The following is a 16,705-nucleotide window of genomic DNA, read 5'->3' on the forward strand; positions in this document are numbered from 1 at the left end:
CGTATGTTTGAGCACATTTCTCATTTTGATTTTATGAAACGTGTTGAGACCCATTTTGATCATCACGTAGTCTAAATAAACCCCAGAATCTTAACATTTCAGTGACCTGTGTCGTCATCCTTTCTTCTTCTTTCTTTTTTTGTACCTCTCTGTAGAGTGGATCCAGACTTTGTCACCACCCTGATTGTGTCGCTGAACTTGGACAAGAGGTTTTCATCGTGACGCACCCAACCATGGACAGGAACAGGAAGTGGGTGCCGGGCCTCGGGGCTGTGCTATTGATACTCTTGAGTCACGTGACCTCAGCGCTGGAAGTGCCTCTTGATCGTAAGTGCTGTCCTAATCAATATCACATCTTATTACCAAATAAAAAAAGAATAATAATTCTGTCCTAAATTCTTTCATATTGTGGGGAATAATGAAGAAGCAGCTGCAGATTGAGCTGCAGTTTACTGGTTCTTTTGTGTTTCAGCTTTGCATGTTTCAGCATGGAATCAAGTTTTCAGTCATGAAATGCAATACAATCTCTGAAAAACTCTTTTTATCACACATCCTGTGTGAAATTTCAATGTCTTCAACTACTTTTCTTGCATTTTTTGCACCTGCCTGATTAAACTAAAGCTAAAGAAGTATTCACAAAGAAGGCGGGAATCCTCGGCAGGCTCATAAGATGCTTTAAAAGTACTTGAACGTGCAGCTGTTTCACTTGAACCTGTGCTTTTACTCCTTGCAAAAACTAACACCTTTCCTCAATATTCTATCACTGTGGTACGGCGTGTCACGCTGGACAAAAAGCTAAAGTACTGGAAGGATGTAAGTTGCCACGAACACTGCTGTGACTTCTAGAGTTCTTGCTTTTAAAAACCTATTTTCTAATATGATTTTGTGTGGATTCTAGCAATGTTAGACATGCATGCGGTTATGTCAACACTGTTGACTGTGTGAAGTGACTTGCTTTTTGGAGTGGTTGATTGTTAGTTCACATACCGGTAAGTTGTTACTGGATCAGATAGCTTGTCGTGGCTTTTGTTTGCAGCTCCAGATGGTGTTACACTTGATTGTCGAGTCTGACCGACTGCTTGCTGCATGTTGCTTGCACATCCTCGATCCTATAACCCCTCCACATGCTCACGTGTACATGTTATTGTACGTGTCTGAACTATGCTTCTATTCATGTGTCTCCAGTGCCCCAACCCCCCACTATAACGCTACAGTCCCCGAAGGATTACATCTTTGATCCGCGGGAGAACATCGTCATCCACTGTGAGGCCAAGGGGAAGCCTCATCCCAGGTGAGACGGTCGCTCCTCCCATCGCACTGATGCTTGTTTATCAGAACATGTGCAACAGATAGGAAGTGTGCAGGTTACCGTTACCTGATGCTCTTACGATGAAGCACACTGATTTCCGTTCATTTTTATGCTGTTTCTGGTTTCTGGGGGCAACTTAACCCGGAGCCGTGCGGAAATATGAATCGCCGTAGCAACCGTTGTCATGGAGACCACTTGTGAAACACACCTGGCAGAGTGAATTAGACACAGTTGTTGTTGCCAGCAGCCGCTGGATCAAACTTCCTGCCATGAAATCAATGATTAGAGTCGGTCTGCATGAACGGACCACAATGCATCTTGATGGTTTGAACAAACACTAGAAAATCACAGTGACGATTGTATTTCTTGTTGATCCTAGTTTTTCCTGGACAAGAAATGGGTCCCACTTCGATGTAGAGAAAGACTCCAAAGTCCTGATGAAGCCCGGTTCAGGGACTCTGGTCATTGACATCAGCGGGGAAAAGGCGGAGGCTTATGAGGGAACGTACCAGTGCACGGCTCACAACGAGCACGGCACGGCTGTATCCAACAGGATTGTCATCAGACAGTCCAGTAAGACCAGTGACTATAGTCAATGACATCATTTCTATTGGTTTTTGTAATTTTACAGAATCTCTAAGTTCCTGCTTCCACAAAATGCTCAATCTCATCACTTTTACTGATATAAATGAATGTGATCAATACCATCATGAAGCCATGGGAGTGCCTTTGTTTGATGTTGTGTGACTCGCAGGGTCCCCCTTGTGGTCGAAGGAGAGAAATGAGGCCATCGTGGTGCAGATGGGGGTCTCCCTCGTGCTGCAGTGCCGGCCCCCTGCAGGGCTGCCCCCTCCTGTCATCTTCTGGATGGATAACAGTGAGTCATTTGCATGCACACATATCTGCACACGTGGTTCAAGGACATAAGAATTTCACAACCAATACAACAATGGCAGACAAACAAAGAAGAAGAGAACTGATGGAAAATAGGCCCCAAGACAGCGTTGACTGATCCCAAATCAAACAAGCTTTGTCATCACGTCTAACTCTTTCTTCTCCTCTTCTTCAGATTTCCAGAAGCTGCCGCTGGATAAACGTGTGTCCCAGGCTCTGAACGGAGACTTGTACTTTTCGAATGTTCTCCCAGAAGACAGCAGGCCTGACTACATCTGCTACGCTCGCTTCCCTCACACACAAACCATCCAGCAGAAGCAGCCTATCTCAGTCACCGTGCTGGACAGTAAGTCAAGACACTGACATAAAAAAAAAAAGATTTAAAGGTGCAATATGTAAGAATTGGACACCTGTTAAATTCATACTTCCAACAAAAAGGGGGGAGGAAATATCACCAGTGTAACCGCTAACTGCTGCTAACTGTATTCTGTTTATACATCATGGCTGTAGCTATTGTTATCTTCTTAGCTTAGTTAGTCGGGCTATTCAGGTAATGCTGGTGTTTACACCTTTGGACCAATGGGAGAAAGGTTTTCAGGCCCAAGGCTAGCTGGTTAGCATGCTAACTCCAGTAGATATTTCTATAGCAGTCTTTGACATAACCTCAAAACTGATCACATTCTGTTGATAGTTTTAGCTAATTTTTGAATGTTTTAAACTCAAATTCTTACATATTGCCCCTTGAAGGTTGGATTTTAGGTCATGCAGCACTGTTTTAATCTTATTTTCTTATTATTTATGCAAAACTTGAAAGATTTTCTCTTTTGCAGTAAATGTTATTTCACATTTGAAGATGTTTTTTCCCACATTTTGTGCCTGTTACTCCGGTTTCAAATCTATGTGTTGTTCATGCCCAACTGTGTTAGCCTTTGATGGATTTTGTGCTGTTCTTCCTGTTTTCTACCTCCTCCTCGCTTTTTGGAAAGCTTCTAGCAGTAATTTATGTGCAAATAGCAATGGCAATGACTTAACTGTGGTGTTATACCCATGTTTTGTAATGCATTTTCGCAAGCAAATGCATTGTGAAGTAAAGCATTTCCTGTTTTCTGTCCTAGTTTTGCATGCTTATCACTTTCTGTTGTATTTCAGTGGAAACAATGAATGAGACTGTGGCTGCTTTATACAATATCACTGATTTCTATAGTGGTGAGTGCTGCTGGTTTATTCCCATTCAGCCCCCTCAATGTAAACCCAGCCCTGGCCTAACCATACCCAACATACACCTTTAACTCAACCTCAATCCCCTCCTTTGTGACTATATTAACAAACTCGTCCTCAGGTTTCTCTCATTTTTATCCGATTTTGTGAAGCATTTCCTTATGCAAGTTAAAGTTTTAAGGTTAGAGTCGGACAAACCTGTAATTTTGGTCAATAATAAATAGAAAGAGCTGCCTGTAATGCAGGATGCAATGCTTATTACATGGCAAAAAAGTCCACGATCGCCTCTGTGTGCAGATAACATCAAAGATGGTTTGAGCGACCTTCAGAGCATGCGTCACAATAAATGTCAGCTAACTGCATCTCCCCTGGAATCATAAACACACACACTCCGACTGATCTCATGATCTGCTCAATCAAGCACACCCTCAATGATTATCCAGCACACAGTATGAAGCATCGTACAACACATTATTCTAACGTGGCACTGCCCCCTTTCCAGCTTCAGAAGTACAGAAGGATCACTCGTTAGCAAAGCGACATTATAGATGTCTAGATCCTTCCATTAGGAACTTCAGAGGGATGTTTGTGAGATTGGGGGTTGCTATCTACCAAGAACCCCCGTGTTGTCATAGCAACAAACTGACTGCTACTCCTCTCGGGGAGCTTCCTCGTGCTCTCTGAATCTGAAATACGAGAAAAAACCTCTACTACATTGTGTCGGGTCATCACTCACTCATTTACTATCCCTTCTATCCACTGTGACAAATCACTTCATGACTCTTCATTTGATTGTTGAGGTTTCCACCATTAATTTCCTTCAAGAGAATATAAACGGCCGTCTGAGCTCATGGTTTCACCCAACCCCTCTGGTGGTCACAGTGTGGCAAGAGGAGCCTTCAAATCTAATTGTCTGGCTCTGATTTGGTCGTGTGTTCTCATGTGTTCAGACAGCCCAGAGGGGGAGCATCGCCCCGGCTTCATGATGCCTATGGGCGCCACCAGCACCAAGATGGTTCTGAGAGGGGAGACTCTGGAGCTGGAATGCATCGCTGAGGGCTTGTAAGTAGACATCTTGATGCAACTTGGACATGGCAGAAATAAGCTTTTTGTGTATTATACAGCGATGTTCTTTGAAAGAGACTGTCAGAGTAAGTATTTGGGAACCAGTTGCTCAGTTGGTAGAGCATGTGCCTCATGTACCGGAGGCATGTGTCCTTGCTGCAGTGGCTCAGAGTAAAAAAAAAAAAATCCAGCCTGTGGCCTTTAGCTGCATGTCATTCTCCTCTCTCATCCAGTTTATCTCAACTAACCTGTCCTATAAAGCCACAAAAAGGCCAAAAAACATAATAATAATTAATTAATAAATAATAATAAAATCCAAAAATAACTAAAAAACATATTGCGTCTGTGACAGGCCCACTCCAGATATCTCCTGGCAGAAGGATGGAGGAGAGCTGCCGAGCGGCAGGACGACGTTTCAGAACTTCCAGAAAACGCTCAAGATTTCTGATGTGAATGAAGCCGATGCCGGAGACTACCGCTGCACAGCCACGAACAAGCTGGGCACTGCGGACCACATCATCAAGGTCAATGTCAAAGGTATGCAGATTAACCCAGTTATATTCTTGTTTGACTTTTGGTGGTGCGATGCGGAGCGATTTTAAAGTTCTTCAGCAGTGTGAGAATTGGAAAGTAAATTAATTTAAGTTTGAGTCAGCTTTAATTGACACATTTTAAATCTGACATTTACATAGATGCAAATGTTTCTGTGTCACTGTATCATGTTGCTAAAGTATGCCGACAAAGATTAATGTAAGATAAATGTCACGTGTCTTCTTTGTTTCTTTTTTTTGTCGTACACAGCGGCTCCTTTCTGGGTCAGCGCTCCCAGGAACCTGATCCTCGCTCCCAATGAGACCGGCATCCTGACTTGTCGAGTCAGCGGAGAGCCCAAACCGAAGATCACCTGGTTTGTCAATGGAGTCCCCATAGAGAGTGAGTAAAGTGAAACCAAAACAGTCCAAAACAGAACATACTACATCTACGCAAACAATCCAAAGCAACTGACGGCAACAGAGAGTATGAATCAATATGCATAGTTGTAGTGGGAATTCAAGTCCCGATCCCAGCAGTGTGGTGAAGAACTTCCCGTCTCTTCGTCTTGTAACAGATGCACCAGAGGACCACACTCGGAAGGTGGATGACGACACTGTGATTCTTAGCAGTGTGCAATCGGGGTCCAGCGCCGTCTACCAGTGTAACGCCTCCAATGAATTTGGTTACCTGATGGCCAACGCCTTTGTCAACGTTCTTGGTGAGTTAAGATTTTGGATATTCAGGCCAGTATGTGAGAGAGGGAAGATACATGTGCTGATTTAGATTGTGCTTCTATCCATAGCTGAGGCACCAAGAGTGCTCACTCCACCCAACAGAGTGTACCAGGTCATCGCCAACAGCCCTGCGTTACTTCATTGTGCCTCCTTTGGCTCGCCAATACCAATCATCACATGGTAAGAGTGTGACGTTTATTTTAAGAGGCTGTTATTTGAAACAAAAGGTTATCAGATCAAGACTTACCACCAGTATTCATGCACGGCACCATTAAAGACTAAAAAACATGTCGTTTGCTGTTCCCGTGCAGGTTCAAAGACAGTCAGACCAGCGTTAAGAATGGTGACCCTTATGTGATCCATGAGAACGGTACATTGGAGATTCATGTAGCCCAGCCACTGAACAGTGGAAAGTACACCTGCATTGCCACCAACAACTTGGGGATCAAGGAGAACCATGTTTACCTGGAGGTTAAAGGTCAGAGAATGAGATTGGGGGTTCAACTCTTCACCTGTTTAAAGACTATAATATGGCCTCTTCAGCCATTAGGTCAAGTGGCCTCCAAGAAGTTTTATTTGTTAATATGGACTCCTTTATTTTTCCATCTTCCAGAGCCCACCCGCATCCTAAAGCAGCCAGAGTACAAGGTGGTCCAGAGAGGAATGAGCGCCATGTTCGAGTGTAAAGTCAAACACGACCCGTCCCTCATCCCCACCATGACCTGGCTCAAAGACAACGGAGAGTTACCTGACCACGAGAGGTGCAAACGGCTTGTTCAGCACGACATGTAAAAACTGTGGTATCACTCGGAGAAAAGAGATATGCATCATCGATCTGTGATTCTCTGTCATCAGGTTTCTGGTGGACACGGACAGTCTGACCATCAAAGACGTGACGGATGGAGATGAGGGCACCTACACCTGCATCATGAACACCACACTGGACCAGGACTCAGCCAGCGCCATGCTGACTGTAGTAGGTACGTTTCGAGGGTCTTTGCATTGATTCAGATATTAGCAATAGTGGGTATTTGTTCTAATCTAAATCAGGTTAACATCTTCAGTGTTTTTCCTGCTTTACCGACATTTCTACTATCTGTCACTAACATCTAATTTCTTCTTGTACTTTACTCTTGCTTCTCGCTGTCTCAGAGGCTACTCCTACTCCAGCTATTGTCTACGGTAAACAATGTCCCTAGATGAGGATTTTTTGTAGTTGTCATCAGTTCTATTTTTTAAAAACTATAGCACCCATTTACCACAATGTTTATTTTATGTTGATTGTCCTCGTTGCTTTCTTTATTTCATATTGTACCACTTGATGTTCATTTAGTTTGATGCTGATGTTTTATTTCATTGTGAAATCCCCCACGCCTGTGTTTTACCCACAATGCCTTGTTGTAAAATGTTTGATTGCACCAAATAACATCAACGCGGTTGTTTCTTCACATTTTATTGATTTATTAGGTCATTTTTTTTCATGTTCAGACTAAAATTCTTACATATTGAACCTTTAAGCAGTGATATGTCTTGTCTCCAATAAGCATTTCCATCAGAAAGAAAACCTGAACCTCGTTTGTTTTCACTGAAAAGCATCAGGGTCAAATTTTCAGTTGAAACAGTAGCAAGGGCTCGCTGTAATCAATAGCAGAGAGTGAGTTTTCACTTCTGTCGTTCTGGGCTCCTCATTGTGTTTGCAGAGAAACCCGACCCACCAACTGACCTGGAACTGACTGACCAGACAGAGAGGAGCGTTCGGCTCACCTGGATCCCCGGAGACGAACACAACAGTCCCACACAGAGTATGAAATGTCATAATGTCGCTGCTCAGTTGCTGTTTATCGAACTACACCACACTTTCCCACTGCCAAATGTGAAATTAAACACCACAGTCACTGGCAACACAAACAGATTTACCAAGTCAGCATCATCTGTTGTGCAGGAAGTTCTGATACAGTTTAAGTTTCTGGGAACTTTGTAGGAATAAACAAGACGGCAACTTGATAGTCACCATGATGACAAAAGAGCCACACATTACACGTCCTCATCAGCAGCAAAGGTTTGTCTTCTCTGTCCTGAATCTTTTTCCTCTTCCCCAGCATTTCTGATCCAATACGAGGATCTGCTCCACGAGCCAGGAGTTTGGATCAACCTGACGGAGGTTGCTGGCACTGACACCACAGCACAGTTAAACCTGTCCCCATATGTCTACTACTCCTTCAGAGTCATGGCTCTGAATCGCGTTGGCCTCAGCAACCCTAGCCAGTCCTCAAGCCAATACAGGACAAACCCTGCAGGTGACGAACACGGTCACTCTTGAGGAAAAAAAAACGTGTGTAAAAAATAAAGTTTTCACTGATTGAACCATCACTTTTTGGTTTTTGTAGCTCCCGATGACAATCCATCAGATGTGCAGGGAGAAGGAACAGAGCCTGGAAACTTAGTCATCTCCTGGACAGTAAGCTATATTTTTTGTGGGATTGGAAAACATTTCACAGCAGCCAAGTTAAAGTATTTAAAGGTGTCATTTTTCAGCAACTAACAACAACATATTCTCTGTATAGCCGCTGACAGGATTTCAGGCCAATGGGCCCGGTCTGGAGTACAAAGTACAGTGGAGACAGAAGGACGTGGATGAGGATTGGTCCTCAAAGACCGTGGCCAACGCTTCCCAGTTTGTCGTGTCTGGAACGCCGACCTACGTGCCCTACGAGATCAAGGTTCAAGCTTTGAATGATTATGGCAACGGCCCAGAACCTAAAGCAGTGACTGGATACTCTGGAGAAGACTGTGAGTGAACGAAATGTTATGTACTTGTTAGAGTTCAAAAATCTTTAAAACTGTGTCAGTATTCAAATAAGCTGCCAAAACAAAGAGATAAAAGTGTTAGGCAGAGGAGAATTTACATTGTTTTACTTCAGTAGCCTTTGTCAATGATTTTTATTGGCGTGAAACTTAAATAATTCCTCTCTCGTTGCTCTGCAGTGCCTCTGTCTGCCCCTGATAGTGTGCAGATCATGGTTCACAACAGCACTCTTGCAGAAGTACACTGGGAGCCTGTGACTTTCCCTTCAGTCAGAGGAAAACTACAGGGATACAAGGTACGGCCATTTCTTTAGCACGCCTAAAACAACACACAGCTGAGCAACAGGAAAATAAAGATAAACCTCTATTTGAGCCGCCTACATGAGATAACACATTAATTCCACTGAACTGGAAACATAAAACTATGAGGACAAACAGGAGTGCAGTGCGCCAATATAAGAGTTAACCCCTCGTGTTTTTCCCCTTAGGTATACTACCGTCGTGAGCGCGGCCTGCACGAGACAGAAGGGGGAGCGGAGCAGCAGGAGCAGGTTTTGACGTTCAGCGGGAATCGTAGCGAGGGACGTCTGCCGGGCCTCGAGCCTTACAGCATCTACAACATCTCCATCAGGGTCCTGAATAACAAAGGAGAAGGGCCTCCTAGCCCCAGCAAGAGATTTGAGACACCTGAGGGAGGTGTGTATCGCCTAGAGCCTCATGCATGAAGACATTTTTAGATTTTCAATTTCAAGTTCAAGTTCCTACAACTTTGTCATATTTAATGTCGGGATCTACCTCCAAATATTAATTGGGTCACCAAACTTTGAATTTAATTGCACTAAATCAGCCTTTTCGTTCTTTAGAACCTCTATCTCTCTCTCGATACCTTCTACCACTACTAACACTATTAACAGTACTGCTTCTGTGACAAAAACCTTGCAGTAAGACCCTGACTGTGGTTGTGCTTTTGTTTTTTAGTCCCAGGGCCTCCCGCTTTTCTGACTGTCGCAAACCATGGTTTGGACTCGCTCACTCTGGAATGGGGCCCACCAACGAGAAACAATGGACGCCTTGCTGGATACATATTGACATATCAACCAGGTAAGGCCTACCAGCTTCCTGACACTGATACTGTTCTACACAGTATCATGCTGTGTTTCTACAAAGGATTGTTGTTCATTTAAAACTTCAACTTTAACTCTATTCTCCTCTTCCCCCCCCCTCTTCTCTGTATCTCTGCAGTCAACAAAACCAATGAACTGGGACCAGTTAAGGTCATGAACTTCCCAGCCAACGAGACCACATTTATCTTGGACAGCCTGAACTCCAGCATGCTCTACAAGTTTTACCTAAGTGCAAAGACAATCAAGGGCCCAGGCCCCACTATCACAAAGGAGGCCTTCACAGTCATGGACACAAGTGAGTTATTTAGCCGTTTGGCTTCGCGAATAGCAAATTACATGCACAACAGGAGGAAAAGGTCAAAGTATTTTATCATTTAAGCGACCAAAATAAGGAGCGCAAGGGTCAGAATCACAGGCATGTACACCACATCTTATACTCCCTCTGTCTCTTTCTCTTTTCTTCTCTCTGAAGTTCGCTCTCAGCCCACTGTAGAGACGGGCAAAGGTAACCCAAGTTTGCCACTGGAAGCACCTGCATGTTATTCCTATGATCAGATATTAGAAAGAGTTTAGCATAGATGCTCTCTTTAGTTTAACTATCTATCGCTGCATGTCTGCAGGTCAGCATGTCTGAATAAATAGGGTCTAATAGTGACAAGACTTCCACGGCATCCGCAAGCAACCGCGCTTGTGTCCTCTTCTGAGAGAGTAGGTTGCACTCAATGCAACGTAGTTTAAATATAGATGTGCCTGCAGTCTTTACTTCCTGTGTTTGCTTTTTTCAAATGAACACGTTTTCATTTGACAGCTCGCGCATGATGCTTGTGAATGTTTCAGTCCAGCACTAACACATTTAAATACCTGATGATGCCTAAAACCCGATGGATTGCATATATAAATAACTTGAGTTTGATTTAAATGATACGCATGCTGCAGTGCTGTGATTCAGAGTTGGAGGATTTTTGTATTTGAATGCTGAACTTCAGTCTGAATCTCAGGATTGAGGGGTTGCAGCATGTTCTCACTCAGCATGACAGTAGCAACTTTTCTCCGTAGAACAGAGGCTCTGCAGTTTTTTGCTGTACGCTGTCTACTGCGGTGTGTATGTGTGTTGTCTCACTCTTTTCCATGTCCTTTCAGGCCCCACAGAGCCCCCTCACCCAACCTCCCCCATCACTCAGTCTCCGCCTCCCCCGTTTCACAAGGGTACAAGCGCACTCCCTGTGTCCCCTTCTACCTCCCCCAAATATCTGCACTTATTCTCTGCTCTGCCAAAAATGGTCCATCTCAGCGAGAGAAAGTCTTTGAAATATAAGTTTTATTAATGGCTTTAATTTGTATTTTGTGATATTTTCACATGTTCAGTAAAGTCTAACTTCTAACTGGCACTTGTTTGACTGAGTCCTCACTGAGATGGCCATTTTTAGCAGCTATGTTAATTAACCTGTTGCAGTGTTGTGGCAGGATCTGACACTATTCTGGAGTGTTTTCTGACATATAACAAAAAACTGTGTTGCCATGTTTTGTATAGCGAAACATTTTTGCTATTTGGGACAGACAGCAGACATTTTTGACTTTGAATTTGGCTGCTGGTAGATATCAGGTTACAGTAGCTGGTGTATTTTCTGTCTTGATAAGTTTATTATTAATTATTTCTCTTGTGTGTTAAACCAAAAGTGAATTACCTGAACATAGCAGATCAGCACCAGCTTTATCCTGTGATGTTTATTTCTTTAAAATGTTACTCTGCTGGTATTTCAAAATTTTATATTTAAAGGACAGTTCACCTTAAAATCAAAGATTCATATTTTCCCTCATACCTGTATTGCGATTTATCCATCCAGGTTATTTTGGTGTGAGTTGCCAAGGTTACTGGCTGTAGAGATGTCTGCCTTCTCTTAATATAATAAAGAAGAAGGCAAGCGGCTTGTGGCACTGAAGGCAGCAATGCAACAGCAATGTCTCTTCCTAAAAATCAAGATAATCCACAGATCAAGCATCTTCCTCTGCTGGGCTGCAGCCTCAGCTAGCTTAGTTAGCTAGCCTCTCCTCCATGATTAGAGACATTGCTGCTGTGATTTTCAAATAGATATTTTCTTGCGCTTTGAGAACCACAGGCCGAGTGCCGTCTAGTTCCATAATAATTAAGATTGGTCAGCAACTCACACCGAAACAGTCTAGATGGATAAATAGCACTACAGATAAGAGAAATAAAAACATGTATTTTTGATTTTGGGGTGAACTGTCCCTTTAAGGTATTTTAATGAGTTGGGAAGTGACTTTTGAATTAAAGCCCTTGATGTTTTCTCTCTCTTGTGTGCTCAGTGCCACCTGTAGGCCCAGCGTTCGGCACAGTTAACACGTCTGTATCGGAGGAGGGTGCAGTGATCAGTTGGGATTACTTTGGACACCATAAGAATGTTTATGTGGAATATATGGTAGAAAACAGTAAGGCTTCACGATCTGGTCCATAAATACATCCTTTAAATAAACATTTTTCCCCAAAGGCTCCCTGATTCTAATCCCTCTCCATCCGCTGCACCGATTCTAGGTAAAGAGGACTGGAAAAAGGAGCTGGTAAACGGTTCACACTGGCATATGATAAAAGGTTTAAAGCCGGGGACGTCCTATAGGGTGCGCGTGGTAGCTAGGGACCCGGCTGACCCGACGGTCCACAGCACAGACGAAGTGTTGGTTGCGGTGCCAGGTGAGGCGGCATGCCTCAGCATAGATGAGATGGTCTTCGTGCTTTTATTTTCTTTATTAGCCATCTCGTTTCACCATCCCCTTTCTGTTAGAGCACCGTCTCATTATCAGACATACGGCGCTACATTCAGACGTGAATGTGCGGTAGTTAGTGTCTGATGCATGTCACTTAAAATCATTACTAAGAGGTTCATTTTTCCGCTGTTGTGGCTTTTGTTTTTCTCTTCGTCCTAAACAATCATTGCACATTAACCCATTTTTGCATTTCATTTGGGTGTTTACAGCTTCTCTTCATCTCAGTGTTGCTCATCATGAAGAAAACAGATTCCACCCATTGACACAGTTAATGCCTAACGTTTGTTCCCGTCTTCTGTGTGTTCAGCTGTCCCCAGTCGGCAGGTAGACATCGCCACCCAGGGATGGTTTATTGGGCTGATGTGTGCCATCGCTCTCCTCATCTTGGTCCTTCTCATCGTGTGCTTCATCAAGAGGAACAAGGGTGGCAAATATCCAGGTAATGTTATCGCTGTATTTTAAAGCTTGATCGACGTGTATGGATGGAAATATGAGTGAAAATAATGTGTGTATTCTGCAGTCAAAGAGAAAGAAGATGCTCACCAAGACCCTGAGATCCAGCCCATGAAGGAGGACGATGGGACGTTTGGAGAGTACAGGTGAGAGATGCTCTTCAGTTAGAAGCATTCATGGCGTGTTTGACGTTTCTTTTTTTCATCCATTGTGTCCTGACTCGACTGTTTGTATGTAGAACATTTTACCAGGCTGCAGAGACACTCTCCCCACCAGACTCCATTGCCACACACTCCGTAGAGGCAAGGCAAAGATCTGCACCACTCTGTGTCGATTCCTATAACGACCAACTCACCTAATCAACACAAGCTTTACACAATGTGTACAAACATGTCCATTTTAACAAGTAATCTAATCTCTGGCTAGCTAAGAATATTGGGCATTTTAAGATTAAAGTCTCTTCATGATTTTATAGGTCTATAAGTTTATGTAAAGTAGTTGCTACGAAGGAATGAATGGATAAATGAATGAACTATGTATTTCTGAAAACGTGGGTGTCTTTGTGCTTTCCATCTGCATGCTTTGTCTCGTCTGTGTCTCAACAGAAGTGCATAAAAGACACTCATTGTGGCTCGTGAATTGCTTTTCATGTGTCCTTCCATTCTTATCTTTGTTTTTTGGCGGGTTTAGGTCTATGGAGAGGTAAGATGAGATGTGGTAAAAGCAGCATGCATGCAAGCTATGTTTTCTGACCAAATGTTTCTGACTGACAAAACTAAAAGCAAGGAGAAAGCTCGTCAACTCAACTGGTTTTACTATGTCATCATACTCACTGACATAGTCAAAACCATAACCACAGCAACAACATTAACACTAGAATTCAGCATTTAAAGATTACTACTTCTACTTCATTAGCTTCCTTCATTTATTATTTCTGTAAATGCAAATGCATTGAGCTTGACAATAGAAGTGAAGTATATTAGATTCAGACTGTAAAGCTTGCCTAACATTGACTGGAATAGGACGTTTTTCGACCTGATGAACATGCTGTACTGACAGAAGGTAGCAGGCTTTATCTTTTGGGGGAAAAGTGCATTTTTGAGTATTGCATGTAAACTGAAAGCATCTCATTTTAGAAATCATACAGAAAGGTAAAGTATTGCAAGCGACTGAACGGCACGCATTTGCAAAATCCCCCTTAAGCGGTGGTCACCAACCCTAAATCTAAACGGCAACCAGGCTTAAAACAGCACTAACACTATACTATAAGATGCCATAGACGTAGCTGAGCTTCTCCACTGTACAAGAACCAGAGACTATGTTATTGTGCATTGTAATAACTCTGTATAGAGTACAAACACTGACCCTAACTGTGTAGAAAACACAACAGCAATATACACCAATCAGCCACAACATTAAAGTGCTACCAGGTGAACTGAATAATGTTGATCATCTTGCTACAATGCAATGTTCTGTCCTTGGGTCCTGGCATTCATGTGGTTGCCCCTTGACAAGCACCACCGACCCAAAGAATGTTGCAGACATTACACCCCCTCATGGAAATGGCCAACTCCAAGCATGAGTCCCAGTGGGACAAGGTGTTGATCTGGCTTCTACATTCCCCAGATCCTAATCCCAAAGTCCAATCTGTGGAGGCCCCACTCTTGATCAGACTTGGCTCTGACCTGTCGAGGCATGGACAGAGGACCTTTGGGGGTGTCTTGGGATCTGAGGAATGTGAAGGACAGGTCGACACCTTGAGGTCTTTGTCATGTTCCTTGCGCCATTCCTGAGCAGTTTTTGTGGTGTGGTAGGTTGAATTGTCCCACTGTGGAGGCCACTGCGGATCAGTCCTAAGGGTTGCAAAGTGGGGCCTCCATGGATTGGACTAGTTCCGACACATCCCACGGATGCGTGATGGGATTGAGATCTGGGGAATTTAGGGGCCAGTTCGGCACCGTGAGCTCTTTGTCACATTCCTCAGGCCATTCCTGAACAGTTTTCACATTGTGGCAGGGAAGCATTGTCCTCATTGCTGGGGATCAACTTTTTTTTGTCCATGAGAGGATGTACTTGGTCTGCAACTGTTGGGTGGGTGTTGCATGTCAGGTGGCATCCACCTGAATACCAGGACCCAGTGTTTCAAGACCTTTCTAAGTACATTGCATCGTATCAAGATGATCAATGTTCTTTATGTCACCCGTTAGTCCTTTTAATGTTGTGGCTGACTGGTCTATTCTGTCCTCATGTATGGTATATGTGGTATTTGTGCAGTGGAAAAGCCAGGTTACTCATGTAAAAGGCTTGTGCTTTGATAATCGGCTATCCACCAGGGTTTCTGATCACTGCACAAAAAGTTTAACAAACTGCCTTGGCTACTTTTTCAACAACCTTAAATCCAACCTTTTCCTACCCTTTATAGTGACACAGAGGACCACAAGCCGCTGAAGGGCAGCCGGACGCCATCCAACGGGACGGTGCGCCGCGACGAGAGCGACGACAGCCTAGTGGACTACGGGGAGGGCGGGGACGGACAGTTCAATGAGGACGGCTCCTTCATCGGCCAGTACAGTGGCAAGAAAGAGAAAGACACGCACGAAGGCAACGAGAGCTCGGAGGCCCCGTCGCCCGTCAACGCCATGAACTCGTTTGTCTAACGAAGGGCCTCTCGAGACTGCCGATAACGCCCTCATCTCCACACCCCGCCAGCCCCTGTCACACTGTGACCTCCTCTGATCAACACACACTCAACATGGCAAAGACCAACACCACATCCCCCCCACGAACGAGCATTGGAAAGAAGGTGTGAAACGAGGGATGTGAGGACTCTGAGAAGGAGAGGAAGCAATATAGAAAAGCAGAAGGAATGTACCAGAAAGAGTTTCACCACTCGGACTGAGCAGAAGTGTGGCCAAGTGTGTGTGTGTGTGTGTGTGTGTGTGTGTGTTAGTGCCATTTGATCTCCTTTGCAAACACACTAAACATGATGTATCCAAATATATATTTTATCAAAGTACAGTACAGTACTTGACCCGCAGGCAGGCAAATATGCATCGAATCACACTCATCAACACCTGCATGGACTAAATCATGATTCTATTAAGCATTTTACCATCTTGTGTCAGTTGTTGCAGAGGTGAGCTGCGTGTTGAGACTATATATGGTGCACGCGTACTAGTGACTGGGGTTCGCCTCTTATTGTTTCTCTTTTTTTTTCAGTCGAAGTGTTCAATGGCGTACGATATATAGAGAAAAAACGGCAGCGGCATCTTTGTGGACACCGCTGTGAAATGTGTGACTCAAAGTAGAAACTAGCATATGTCTTTTCGAGACGGATGAACTGTTTGTACATATGTAATAGAATAAGAAGAAAGCTATATTTCAAGGTCAGGGATGTCCATTTGTATTAATTGGAAACCTGGCGAGAAACACTTTGAACTCAGTGTTCGATCACTCCTTATCACACCAGCCAGCCAGCCAGAACTCCCACACCTACTTTCCAATCGACCTGTTTTGAGCCTCGTGTTTTCTCAAGCTTTTCTTAACTTTGCATTTAATTTTTTGCGTCTCTTTCCTGATCTAGCATTTTACACACCTAACCTCTATGCTCCTTGTTCCCGAGCACTAACTGAACACAAATGGAGGTGTGATTGATCCAGTGTCATCAAGTGCTTCCACCCCGAATCGTGGCCGCCGAGCAGGCATTTGTTTAAGGTGATCATGGTAACCTCTGAAATAACCACTCCCCCTCGACACTGTGTCCTGATAGCATTTCCGCTTGCTACATG

General features: G+C 43.8%; 1 protein-coding gene across 3 annotated transcripts; it reads left to right on the forward strand.

Annotated features, from left to right (window-relative positions):
* Window positions 1-233: 233 nt before the first annotated feature.
* On the forward strand, window positions 234-15,574 carry nrcama (neuronal cell adhesion molecule a). Of its 3 annotated transcripts, XM_073480526.1 has the most exons (31): window positions 282-327; window positions 796-813; window positions 1,186-1,291; window positions 1,689-1,882; window positions 2,064-2,186; window positions 2,379-2,549; window positions 3,353-3,409; window positions 4,372-4,483; window positions 4,839-5,023; window positions 5,288-5,419; window positions 5,595-5,738; window positions 5,823-5,934; window positions 6,066-6,232; window positions 6,368-6,515; window positions 6,610-6,734; window positions 6,907-6,936; window positions 7,455-7,556; window positions 7,854-8,051; window positions 8,142-8,212; window positions 8,319-8,544; window positions 8,740-8,855; window positions 9,048-9,255; window positions 9,538-9,660; window positions 9,802-9,998; window positions 10,167-10,197; window positions 10,824-10,889; window positions 12,009-12,131; window positions 12,235-12,390; window positions 12,772-12,903; window positions 12,985-13,063; window positions 15,340-15,574. In XM_073480526.1, exons 4-31 carry the CDS (start codon window positions 1,747-1,749, stop codon window positions 15,572-15,574), a joined length of 3,705 nt encoding a protein of 1,234 aa, XP_073336627.1. In that variant the 5' UTR covers window positions 282-327; window positions 796-813; window positions 1,186-1,291; window positions 1,689-1,746. The 3 variants fall into 3 exon arrangements, with proteins under 3 accessions (XP_073336626.1, XP_073336629.1, XP_073336627.1); XM_073480525.1 differs by lacking the exon at window positions 3,353-3,409 and having other exon boundaries at window positions 234-327; window positions 9,802-9,978; window positions 10,156-10,188; XM_073480528.1 differs by lacking the exons at window positions 796-813; window positions 6,907-6,936; window positions 10,824-10,889 and having other exon boundaries at window positions 279-327; window positions 10,167-10,188.
* The last annotated feature ends 1,131 nt before the right edge of the window (window positions 15,575-16,705 follow it).

This window comes from Pagrus major, chromosome 14 (genome assembly GCF_040436345.1).
Source record: "Pagrus major chromosome 14, Pma_NU_1.0".
Classification (NCBI taxonomy): domain Eukaryota; kingdom Metazoa; phylum Chordata; class Actinopteri; order Spariformes; family Sparidae; genus Pagrus; species Pagrus major.

Excerpts from the sequence above, each read along its gene's own strand:
- nrcama (XM_073480525.1), top strand. The coding sequence starts at position 234 with ATGGACAGGAACAGGAAGTGGGTGCCGGGCCTCGGGGCTGTGCTATTG. Across the intron at positions 2,550-4,371 it reads CTCAGTCACCGTGCTGGACA|ACAGCCCAGAGGGGGAGCAT; the intron begins GTAAGTCAAGAC and ends TCATGTGTTCAG. Across the intron at positions 6,937-7,454 it reads TACTCCAGCTATTGTCTACG|AGAAACCCGACCCACCAACT; the intron begins GTAAACAATGTC and ends TTGTGTTTGCAG.